The 12,718-nt window shown below is 45.1% G+C and overlaps 1 protein-coding gene and 1 long non-coding RNA gene across 2 annotated transcripts; both read left to right on the top strand.

Annotated features, from left to right (window-relative positions):
• Positions 1 to 8,184: 8,184 nt before the first annotated feature.
• On the top strand, positions 8,185 to 10,084 carry LOC147886585 (uncharacterized). The gene is made up of 2 exons (XM_087395539.1): positions 8,185 to 8,778; positions 8,914 to 10,084. The coding sequence occupies exon 2, from the start codon at positions 8,961 to 8,963 to the stop codon at positions 9,993 to 9,995; it is 1,035 nt and encodes a 344-aa protein (XP_087251665.1). The 5' UTR covers positions 8,185 to 8,778; positions 8,914 to 8,960; the 3' UTR covers positions 9,996 to 10,084.
• LOC147886584 (uncharacterized) lies at positions 10,085 to 10,835 on the top strand. The gene is made up of 3 exons (XR_015543315.1): positions 10,085 to 10,215; positions 10,330 to 10,385; positions 10,653 to 10,835. It is a non-coding gene; the product is annotated as an uncharacterized LOC147886584 (long non-coding RNA).
• Positions 10,836 to 12,718: the final 1,883 nt, after the last annotated feature.

The following is a 12,718-nucleotide window of genomic DNA, read 5'->3' as shown; positions in this document are numbered from 1 at the left end:
ATCTTGATAATTCATGTGATGGGTTGAGTTTTGCAGCTTCGAAGGTTGAGGCAATAGGGTATGCTGAGAAGTCCCTAATCACAGATTATGAGCTGGTTGTGCCCGTGAGATTTGTGTGTGAGGTTGTGACCTCAAAAGATGTAGCTCATGTGAAGATGGGCAAGACTCATGATATAAGTGTGACGGCTGATAGCCAATGGAGTTGTGTAATATCTTGGCAGGATAAGATATGGGATCCTGGAGGCTTAGTGAGGAAGTGGATATATGGAAGGAGCTGGTGGCTACATCAAATTGGTGTGTTGTTGATGCCTTTTGATCCAGGAGGATGGTGGATTATGCATATCTGGCAGTGGAGGGTTCAAAGTTATCCTTTTGATCCGGGAGGAGGAAAGCAGAGGCATAGAGCACTAGCTTGCTTTGTTTTGATCCAGGTGGTTTGCTGATGTTTTTCTTTAGCTGCTGGACATGAATGTCACAGCAGAAGAGTAGGGGTTGCTAGAGATGTGTGGATAAAAAGGAAAAATATTTTTCACTTGTTGCATGTTGCTGGGTGAGTGCATAGCTATGTACATAGCTAGCTGGTTGTGGAAATGAGCTGTGGGTGGCCTCATGACGGACTCCACACTGAAGATATATTGTCGTGAGATGGAAGACACTTCTACAAGGACTTCTGGGAGATAATGAAGTGCAGTGAAGGAGCACCAAGCTAATCCAGAGCATGGCCAGAGTGTGACGAGGTTTTGTTGTGGGATGATATGTACTCTTCATGGTTGTCCAATGCCATATGTGCAAGAAAGCATGAGTTTTTTGTTGAAATGCCTTGCTTCCAGTGTGTCAGGATTGGCTTCATGGTTGTATGTTAGTCTGTGGGGAACTGAGCATTACATGCTGGTTAGCAGGTTATGTGCATTAATGCCTAAGGTAGGAGTATAGGCACTAATTGCCTTGGTATAGTTTGAAGGAAAGAGTGGGAGAGTGGTGAAAAAGGAAATGCATGACGTGGCTTTAATCAAAGGATACCATGCATGCTACGTGAAAAGAAAAGAGGCTTCTCGTCGACAAGCTGGCAGGAAGTCACGTACGCGGAGAGGACAGCTTGTAGGAGGATTCCGGAGGGAGTACGTGGGCTCTCGGGAGGATAGACACATGAACAGAGGGAGATCTGGTTTAGAAGCTTCACGTGAAGGAGAGAGGCTCCTCTGGATGAAAGTGACGACACGATACGGACAGCTGTGTGGGGAAGGAAGTTTAAAAAAGGAAGGGAGGGAGTGCCTTGAGGAGGGAGGCCGTGCTCCATGAGCAAGGGAAGAAGCTGAAGGAGAGCGACTTCACGGGGAGTCTGGAGGAGTCGATGATGCCTCAGGGGGGTCTCTACGATGGAAGAAGGAGTTTGGAAGAGGGAGTCATTGCCTCACGGGAGCCTGAGGATCAGAAGGGTTCTTGCGCGGGGACGCACGTAATTACAGGAGGATTCGAGGTGACTTGATGGGAGCAGCTGGCAGCTCCTAGATGGTTGAATGGTCGCCACTACACGAGCGCTGAAGCTGAAGCGTGGAAGGACCTTCGTGATGACGAAGGGTAGCAGCTGTGAGATCTTGAAGAATCTTAGAAGGAGAAGCAATTGATGGTAGGTGGACGAGGATGGTCGTCGCTACAACTATCTTCGTGAATTTTCGGTGAGCAAGAGAGGTTCCTAGTGGATGGAAGGTCGTGTGAGCAAGAAGCTAAAACCGGAATGTGAAGGCATACGTACGTGATGAGATGTGGATTTTCGACTGCATGCTTGGCACAAATGGACTCCAAGTGCTCCGTGATGACGAGCTGTGTGGTGCGGGTGGCATTTACTGAAGACATTCAGAGATTTGGCTAGGTGTCGTTACTGAAGGGGAGGAGTGCAGAAATAGGACAGAAGGTTGTGAGCTTTGTGTCCTTTGTAAGATGGAAAAGTGCAGGAAGCGGCTATACTCTATAGCCGGGTAGCGAATAGTTGCTTTATAGGAAAGGAAGCTGTAGCAGTTGGTTGTTCATGGAATGCTAGAGCTTGGCGACACAGAAGGAGATGTTGTGGCGCAATTATGATCGCATGCTGGGTTACGAGTTGACGCTCCTGTTCAAGGTTAGGAGACTTGGCTATGGAATCTCAACGACTGCAAGCTTGAAGTAGATGGACTTCGAAGGCTTTGTGATGATGAGTGAAGCCGCATTACTGGGTATCTTCACGAGAACAAAAAGGCATCGCAGATGCTGTGTGAGTACAGAAGAGGAGGTTGTAGTACTTGGTTGTGGTTGGGAGGTATATGGCGACGTGGTTATCGTGAAGGACACTCAGGCTGGAATTTGCTGGGTGGAAGTGAAGCATTGCTAGTGCATGGGTTAGAAGAGCCATGGAAGAGATCAGTGAGTTTAGCATGCTAGGGAAGCTTCATGTGAAGAGGGGGTCTCTTCTTTAGAGAGTAGGAGAATAGCTATAAGGTAGCTATTATAGCTTGAAGGCAGAGATGAGTAAAGAATGGCATGTTGCATCATTATTGTTGCTTGTTGACGATCTTTGAGGAAATATAAAAGTTTTATGATTGTGGCCACTTTGTGGGTGATTGTCCAATGAGTTGTGGGATTGGATGCATTTTGTCTTCGTATGCTTTGTGAGCTTGAGCTCAATCACTAAGAGCTTGTGTTGAGTTGTGTGGTCCACTGGGTTTTTGTTTGAGGGTGTCTGGCTTCTGGAGAAAGTGTGGCCAGAGTGTGAGTTGTATCACGAGGCCTATAGAGAGAAGGATGTTGAATGGATGCCTTTTGCCTTGTGATGGTGTTGTTCGGGTGTTTTGAACGTGGATGAGTGTGGCTGTGAAGGTGGGTTAGGCTCTACTGCTTTTGTCCATCCAACGTATCTCTAAGCTTGGATGCAACCGAATGTGCAGGCGAGTTGGGAGATGCTACACTTGCGAATGGAGCTTCAGATGCCCTTGGACCCAAGGCGTCTTGCATCAATTCGTTCAGACTCTCTATTTCATCGCAACTAGATAGAGTCTCTAGTCGAGGGCCTACTAACGAGTGGAGGCTAGGGGTCGAGCTTCCGGATTCCCAGCTAGGGCAGAGGGTGGGCTAAGCATAGCTCGAAGCACTCTCTTTTGGCATGGGATCCTTTAGCGAAATTCTTCCGGACCTCAAGTGCATGTGGGAGGCCTCTAGCTGAGCACCCTCAGGCTGAACTGAGGTTATAGATTTTTTTTAAAAATTATTTGGCTACCCCAGAGGTATCCTGACGACGGTTGGCTGGATACCTCTATAGCAACGGTCATCGAGATAGAGTATCGCACCGGGTGGTGGCGTAAGCGTATTGTGTTGGCTTGTGTTGGTAGTGGAGTAAAAATGACAATGGGCAACGAGATCAATAACACGACGATCGACAGGATAGATCTTGCAACATATGCGACGGGATCGCGATAGGAGTGAAGCAATGATCGACGGAGTAAGCCTATAATGATAGGTGGTGGGATAAAAATAGCGACGATCGACGGAATAGGCGTAACACGACAATTGGCAGAATGAAAATAGCGACGGGCGGCATGATCGGTGTAACACGACGAGCGGAGGGATACGAATATGACCACGAGCATGGGGTGGGTCCACCGTACTGGCAACGAAGTAGCAGAATAGAAACAGTTTGGTGGGATAGCTCTATATCATCGGGTCAACGGTTGTCAGGTCAGTGGGATAGTAACTTTGACATGCATTAAATTGGGACAGTGAGTTAGGCCGTGGTCATAAGTTAGGTCGACAGGTAGCTCTATGGCACCGAGTCAATGGGGTTTGACCGATGGGATATGGCTAACACACCGGCCGATAGGATATTTGGTCAGCGGGATAGGAAAACACAGTGTTGCCGACTGATTTTTGTGGATTTTTTGCAGGATTTGTGTTTTTGTCCTAGATTTGTTAAGGATTTGTTATGCTAGGGGGTGCTACACTACCTAGTTCACCTACAAAATGAAAAAAACTTGAAGATAGAACACATTTTGCAAGCAAAATCTGTAAAATTTCATGAGAGGTGAGTTTTAGAACACAAACAACTTCAAGATTTGGCAAGAATCAACATCTTGGTATGGGATTGGACCTTACACACTCTTTAGCAATCACACACACTGCGTTCCTATCAACTTAAAACACTAAAAAGCATCAAAAACTAGCTTCAAATGATCCCAAATGACTTTCCAACAAGACAAAACAATTTTCCTACTTTTTCGTCCTCCCTCTCTTTTCTCCTACAACTCCACTAACAAGCTCCAAGTTAGGCTTGAAGACTTGTGCAATGGGTAGATATCGAAGGGAAACAAGTGCAAATGCAAAAAACATACCTTTTCTCCCCAATAGTGGTGCCAAAAATGTTGAGGGTCTCGGCAGTGACTCACGTGTCATGGGGATGTTGAAGATATGACGATGGAGCCTCGACTCGAAGCTACTCCTTGTGGAAGCAATGCAAGGCACGAGTCATCCACATGTGTCACTCAAATGGCCTCCAGATTGTAGAAATGTGTCTCCACGAGAGAACGAGGGAAGGGAGAGAGGGGAGAGGAGAGGGGAGAAGGGAAGGAGATGGAGAAGGAGAAGGGAAGAGGAGAGTGAAGGGGGATGGAGTCACAGACACAAGGGCACTACAATGGAAACAAGGGAACACCCAAAATACTCTCTTGGAAGAGAAGAGGGAACTTGTATTCAAACTTGTGCAAACAACAATGAAGACCAAAGTCAACACTTTGGCCTTTTATACAAGTCACCTTTTGAAGGGAGGGCCAACCCTTTTCCTTTCTAGCACTCTCCTTCTCTTTTACAACCAAAGGCTCTTGGGCCTGTAGGGTGCCAAGGCATATTGCTATTCTTTCCATCTCTCCCTACTAGTGGAAATAGCACTTATGTTAACCATATTAAAGCGCTTGTGACAAACCTAGTATTAGGAGGTGGTCCTAACCAGTTCCCAAATAATGCTTGTGTTGGCCTTGCGCCACCTAGGCTTAGGTGATTTGGGGCTTAAAATCCCTGAGCGCCCACGCCTTAAACCATTTCTGGTTCAAATCCCATGCATGAGGCTCAAAACCTGGAATGGCGAGGCTTAACTTGTGCGAGACACTCCACGGCAACCCTGCACGTTGCTTGGAATCTTTTCCTTCGGAATATTTAGGTATCAAACTCCCTGAGTTTGAGCTCTACCCCTTTAATGGCTATTTTCGTGGACGTAGACCTGAAATGTGCACATTGCCTGCAATCTTTGGTCTTGGTGTTAGCTGGAGCATACAACCTGTGCCTGGAATCCTTGGACTTTGGTTGGACTTTGGCTATTTGTGGATCAAACTCCCTGAGTTTGAGCTATATTCCTTCCATCTGTACATTGATTGCAATCACTCGCCTTGGGGTATTTGGGGGTCAAACTCCTTGAGCTTGTCCGTTGAAGTTCATCATGCGGCATGATCACCTCTAATCACTGATTACCCTACATTCGGCGACTGTACTCTGTGGATGTTAACAATGTGAGACTGAAAGATTTCGATTAGTGAACTAATGTGAGATGAAAGATTTCAATTAGATAACTAATGTGAGATGAAAGATTTCAATTAGGCAACTAACATGAGACTAAAGAATGAGAAGGTCGGGCTCGATGAACTCAAATATTTCGATTACCAAACTAACATGAGACTGAAGATTGAGAAGGTTGGGCTCAATGAACTCTCTCCCTATTTAAGTGCAGTGCGCATACCCAAATAACTTTGGAATGCTCTTGTTCTATCTAAAAACGATGTTCGATAGCATCCTCGTAGAAATAGACCCAGAGGAGGAGAAAAATAGCTGTAAGGAGGACATGCTTCGGTGGTGGGTGTATTACTTGGAGTCGGCAGAGACAGTGAATATTAATTTCCCTGGCTATTGTTTTTCCTACTCCTTTAAGGTACTTGTCAAGCTCATGATGTAGGTTTCTTTTGGTAGGACATGATAGAGGCACGAAGATGTATAGAGTGCACAGAATAGGATGAAGAGGACCCCGAGTTACTATGGGCATATAAGCCGACAAAGTTAAGCAAGTAGTGTGTAATCCGAGTGTGTGAAGAGGTCTGTCATTGTGCAGCAGATTGGCCTCAAGAGCTGGGAGACGCTTGCCACAGAGAGGCTGATCAGATAGTTGGGAGTCTGGAATTTCCTTGAAAAAGAAAAATGTCGTGTTTTGAAACAATAAAAATCTTGCAGACATTTCTTGGACTTGTGTAATCGGGATTAGGGGCACATGTCAGCCTGAAGCTGAAAAGCTCACAGGACCCTATGAGAGGCACGGGCACATGTTAGGATTGAAATCCGATAGGTGAGAGAAGCAGTCCAATTGGGTATCCCCGTCGTGCCAGAAGTTGGGGGATCCCATTGCAGGCATAGGATTGCCTTGTGTGTCGTGAAGCATCCCAAAAAAGCATCATGTGCAGTTAGACTCGAAAGGCTTGTTTGGCTGAAGAGCGTGCTGAAGAAGGAAATTCACAAGGAGTATGCTTAACGGAAATTTGGCTTCCGATACCAAAAGGAACGTTTGGGGATTAGCGGCAATCCACAAAACAAACGATGAATCATTCAATGACGCTCATCACGGCGGCGAGGAGAATCGTGAAAAACGGCCGATCAGACGACATGTTGCTATGTTGGGAGTGGACTCATCACTGGAATCGGAACTTGGAAGCACCAAAATTTGGTGGCATGACGACGGAAGGGGACTAGTCGGCTGCCGATCATTGGGACTGGCGACGAATCACACTAAAGTCTAACGGAAGTTCTGGAGCAGAAGCAATCAATGGCGACTTTCTGCAGCGGGATGAGCAGTCGATTGCCGGATTTTCGAGGTGAGGAATTGCATGAACGATGAAGTTGTCGAAAGTAAAAACTGAGCAAAAGGTGGCCTGGGCCAGTGCCATGATCCATCTCCGACGAAGTTGAGTCGGATTCTGCTTTCAGTTGCTTGCTTTTGCAAAACCAGAATGCCAAACAATCAACGATTTCTCCGAATTCCGAGTCTGTGCACTGCTGATCGCAGGTACCGGTGGCCGTGGTCCGTGTGTCTATTTTTTTTTGGCGTAGATCCAATTCCCGAAGCTCACATTGTCTTTTTGGCTGGCAATGCCTGTCAACATCGCACAGAGTTTCGAGCTCCGGGACTTTGGAAGTTGCAATTCCTGAAGTCTAGGGCAGGACGTGCTACGTTTGCTTGTTTTTCTAATGAATCTGGCTGGCGAGAGCACGGAGTGTATGTAGAATTTCACTTGTTTTTCTAATGAATCTGGCTGGCGAGAGCACGGAGTGTATTTAGAAATTTTGAGTCGCTATCGGCAGCACCGAGAACCAGCGTCCAGCTACCAAGATGATTTCAAACAGATTGAGCATCGATGGAGGAAACCGATGAATTCTGTTGAAATATTTTGGTAACGTGCAAATACGTTACCAAAATATCTCGTCCTCCTTCAAATTTGACGAAATACTGCAATGTCCGATGTAACAGCTAATAATCTGCCATGCGAGAGCAGACTCCGGAGAGGGAAGATTGAGTTGTGTGAGGTTTCCGCGTGAATAGCCTTCAGATTCGAGCTGCCAATGGTCTGTTAGAGCAAGCCTCCCACACAACGGGAACGTCGCTTTCTTGAGCTCTCATGCAGAAGAGGAAGAAGGAACGTCTTCCGAACAGGCATTGTCAAGAGCTCGCCAGCAGAAGATTGCCAGATCCTTTGTCCTCGCCAGAGATTGCCTGCTGATTACGCTTACATCTTTTGTCCTCGCGAGATTGCCCGTTGATTACGCTTGCAAACCAGTGCAAAGTTCAAAACGATGAAGAAAAGCATGAAAGAGGAGGAGGAGTGCAACACAGCTGTGGTTGCGAGGCTAGACCTGCGGAATCACTGCGGATTCCAAAAGCTGCGAGAGCGTTGATTGATCGTGGAGCATGAGATCACATCTGTGTGAGAGCACAGCAGACTGATGAACAGAGAGCAGCAGAAGAGATGCGTCTGAGGCAGGAGCAGAGGCTGCTCATTTACTGCAACGACGGACTCATGGAGAAAGGTAGAACGTCCTCTCGGGTTGGATGGGATTCTGTCAATGCAAACAGTCGAAACGTGAAGCTACTCGCCATGATCCAGCTTTACTATGCGAGGTAGATAGATGTATACAGGATGCAGGACGGAGTTCGCAACTGCCTCGGTTCCGACCGTCCTCGAATAGCTTCTCAAAACGAGCTTTCAACAACAGCATCAGAGCCAGACGTCTTCTTGCAAGATGCGCGACGCCAGCGTCCTCTCACAATCCTTCCAAATTCCGTCAGTGGAGCTCTCCGCGGGACATTCTCACCTTCTGTCGCTGATTTCTTGCTGGTAAAGCGTTGAAGAAACCTCGCGAGACAATTCCTTTTCTTTATTACCTCTGCGAATTTTTGCAATCGATCCTCTACAGGTTTTCTGCCCCTCCAAGCACTCCAGAGTCCACAGTCCACACGATGCTGCTGTCAGCCTTCTCCTCACAAAGCTCACAGGCCGCCTAAAGCGTCGCCTTCCTTCGCACCCCGGTAAAGCTGCCATGCTTTCCCTCCCTTGAGGCCCCTGCAGCTTTGGTTTCAGACCCCTTCAGCAGCTTTGTACTTCCTCAAGTTTGTCCACTCCGCTTGCGCTCATGTCCGAGGACTTGCATCTGTAGCGTTTCGGTACTTCTTCCTGCCATTTTGTTCGCTAGATACTCACATTTGCCTGCAAAGCCGGAGTCTGCAAGGTACAAAGTCCGCTCAAGCTCTGCAACCTCTACGCTTCTCTGTAATCCATTTCACAATCCTCTGCGTCTGCGTCGAGTGGCCGTACTTGAATTATCTTGTCTAATATGCGATCTTCCCTGCTATGGTTGTTACAGGGGTGGTGACGATTGAACCATGCTCAACTAAGTTATACCTCACGAAAATGGGGGCCTTTAGAGATCGTTCCGGATCTCATAAGAAGCTTCATGTCTTGCTGCTGTATTGCTTGTTGGCAATTCAGCTCATTTACATCGTGATCGATTTCTTTGCGTATCATCACGATCTTCCTCTGTTGTCATCCGCGTGCAATTGCCCTTTGAGCTCTTCAACTCCTTCTAAGCCGTTGAAGGCAATCGGTAAAGAACAGGGGAATCCCAGGATGTGCAGAAGCAGGGATGAGTTCTTGGACAACAGCAGTCCGTCTATTATCAGTGAAGCAGATCCATGGAAACAGATGAAATGGATTGGGCGGCCCGCCGCCTGTTCTGTGAAGGGCTTGCTGATAGAGAGGCTGGATGATCGCAACAATTTCAGGAGAGGATTTGCCTTGAAATTCGTGGAGGATGTGGAGGATAAAACGCACATTCTGCCATGGTTGCTTGGCTCGAAAGTGGACCTCAACAGCAGGAAGCGGAGGGTGTACCTGGATCTTGGGGCAAACCGATTCTCCACCAGCGTTCGCTGGTTTCTCAGGATGTATCCTAGCGATTTCACTGAAGTGCATGCGTTTGAGGCCAATCCTCGCTCTTGGAGACCGCCCAAAGTGGCCTTCGATGAAGAAGCCAATCTGGTAGAAAGCTCCAACAATTCTATCAGTGTGAAGCAAACCCCCGGGATAGCTCAGTGGATGCTTGATCGCATTCAGGTGTATTACAAATTCGTTGCAGATGAGGACGACGAGAAGAAAGGGCTAGTAAATATAACTAGGTTCATGAAGGAGGAGCTGAAGCTCAAGGCCTCCGACACTGTGATAGTGAAGATGGACATCGAAGGAAGCGAGTGGCCAATCTTGAAGAGATGGATGGAGGATCCTGAGATGCCTCAGATCATAGATGAGCTCTTTCTGGAGCTGCATTACGCCCATCCCAGCATGAGTTCTTTCGGATGGAACAATTTTCATCCTATCACAAGAGAGGATGCCAAAAATCTGCTTGCACATTTGAGATGGAAGGGCTTCTATGCCCATGCTTGGCCTTGATGATCACCTTACGTATATTTCATTCTTTTTCCTCGGTATTCTTTGTAGAATGTCAAGATCTTTACTTAGTTTTGGCCTTCAGCCACTGACTTTATTTGTATAGTTTGGTTGTTGTAATCTTATTATGACTATATTACTACAATCTCAGTTTCTGTTGCAGATGTTCCACGAGATTGTAAGCTCCTTCATAATATGTTCGTCACTAGCAGATGCATCTGAGGTGATTGTAATCTCTGTAGAGGATTTATGTGTGGAATCTTCTCAGTGGACAATTTACTTTCTCGGTTTTATTTTATCTTCATGTCTGTGTGTTTCTTGATGTTGCTCTGGACAGTTGGACCTGCTTCTTTCGAGCTCCCAGGCCATCTGTTATCAAATTTCAAGTCCCTGGTGAGCTCGTCTCTTCTGTGTCAGTTCTAAATGCTGTTTGCAGAAAGCTGAGAGCAGTTGGGAATCGTGTGAATTTTGGTGAAATATAGCCAGTAGAGGGGGTCTTTTTTGTTTCTTCCTTCTACCTGATTTTGTACATACGCTGTGAAGGGCTTCCCCAATTTTGCATGCTGTCAAACCTTTTTTAGGCTTTTGGGCAGCAAGATACAATGCTTTTTCATTAACGTTGCAGTGGGAGGGCCATTATGCTTGTCTATGTTTTGACAGGCAGAATCTGCCTTTAACCTGCGGACAAAGAATGACCGCAGGTCACCACATACCTACTTCAGAAGAATGACATTTTGACCTACGGTAAGGAAACCGGTGGTAAATTGGCCTTTCCCCTCCCCTTCCCATACTCTTGTTGTGTTCGAGTGTGGCAGACCATGGTTGTTTGGGTTCACATGCTTTCCGGTTGAATAGTATATTCCAACCAGACACAAATGCATTGTGCAATGCTCATCTTTAAACTTATTTTTGAAAGTAAGGAGGTTCATCCATCTAGGTCACTCTCTCTTTCAAAGTGAAACATCTTTAAGCCCAACAATCATTGTAAATACGAGTCTTTGCATCAAAATGCAAAATGGTCTCCTAGAATAAGTCAAAAAATATGTTGGACAACTTAATTTTATCTCCTTCGGCAAAAAGAGGTTTGATAATTGAAATGCTTCGAAGCAACATCGCTATTTCCTTATTGGTCTAGGACTTCACTCATACAAAAATGTAACTTAGCATCTTAGTTGAAGGAAGGGATTTTTTTTAATTAACAAACTTTGATGCTATGCAATATATGTTTATCTTCAAGATATGCATTGTTAAACTCTTGAGAACAATGTCAATTACACCATTTACAAGGTCCAGATGGGACCTAGAAGGTGACGTGGGTCTATGAAGAAGTTATATGTAGTTCTCATTCTCTTTCATTCTTCAAAAGAGTTATACATTCTTGGTTTCTTTTGTATACATGCTCTTAGTCAGCTCTTGTATGAGGATTTATAATGCCTTTTTGAGTGAAAATTTGAAAGAAAGAGATTAAAATGGTTCAAGAAATATGCTTTGAAAATCTAATTAGGGAGACAATCTTGCTTTTTCATTTCATATGTGGATTGCCAGAATCTTACATATGCATATAATCATTTCATTTTTAATCTAATCCTTTGATCTTCAAGAAAGAATTAGATCCTATCAACACAATAACCATTTGCATCGTTTGCGACAAGAGAGTACTGAGGCAGGGACGCAGAGACCACATAAGAGACAGAGGGTGACTAGAGCACGCACGATCAAGGTTCGGTCGATCTTAGCTCTCCTTAGAGGAGACCTTCAAAGATGAGGCATCACTCTTTTATGAGTTTCTTCTCTTGATGTACTTTGTCCCATATGGAGATTACTCCATAAAAAATTTTTGGCCGTGTGATAGTCAAATATATATTAGGTCCGATGAGCTGCCGACAGCACCTGTCATTGACTAAAGGATTTTTTGAATCTTTTATAAGTTTCAACTCTGCTCCATGGGAGTGGCTACAATCTTGCAATCTGCCATATGAAACTTTTTCAGGAGATTATCAACATATTTTAGCCAACTCATGAAGGTGCTGTCTAATTCTCTCCATAACTCAATTCCAAGACAATAGTGTGTAAGTCCAACATCTTTCATGTTGAACTCTACAGATAAGTCTTGTTTTAACTTCTTGATGAATCTATCGTTACTTCCGGTCACAATCAGATCATCTATGTACAAAAGGACAATAATAATGCCTTCCCCTTGAACTTTATAATAGAATGATCTGCATTGAATTTCTTGTATCCCAAATTAGCAAAATACTTGTCAATTCTACTCTACCAACTTCAGGGTGCTTGCTTTAAGCCATAGATACTTTTCTTGCAATGGGAAACTTGATTCTCTTTCCTTGGTTGTAACCGTTGAGAAAAGCATTCTTGACATCTAGCTAGTACACATTCCATTTGTTGAGTGTTGCTAGTGATATCAAGAACCATATGGAATTCATCTTTGCTATTGGAGCATAAGTCTCATCATAGTCCTGACCATATTGATGTGGAAATCCTTTTGGAACTAGTCTGGCTTTATATCTTTTAATGCTTCTATTTGGATTATACTTCACTTTGTAAATCCATTTGTTTGCAATGGCCTTCTTTCTTGGTGGAAGGCCACACAATTCCCAAGTATTATTATTGTACAAAGCTTCCATTTCTTCATTCATAGCAGTTTGCCATTTTGGCTTGTCAACAACGTCTTTGAAGTACACTTGCTCTTTTGTAGCCATGATGTAGTC

The sequence above is a fragment of the Dipteris shenzhenensis genome, chromosome 24, assembly GCF_047967505.1.
Source record: "Dipteris shenzhenensis isolate YYH24624 ecotype China chromosome 24, Dip_SZ_1.0, whole genome shotgun sequence".
NCBI lineage: Eukaryota > Viridiplantae > Streptophyta > Polypodiopsida > Gleicheniales > Dipteridaceae > Dipteris > Dipteris shenzhenensis.
Note: the sequence above shows the minus strand (reverse complement) of the source record. Positions and strands in the feature narration are given on the sequence as shown.

Bases quoted from the DNA above. Each gene is read 5' to 3' on its own strand.
- LOC147886585 (XM_087395539.1), top strand. From the start codon at position 8,961: ATGGGGGCCTTTAGAGATCGTTCCGGATCTCATAAGAAGCTTCATGTC.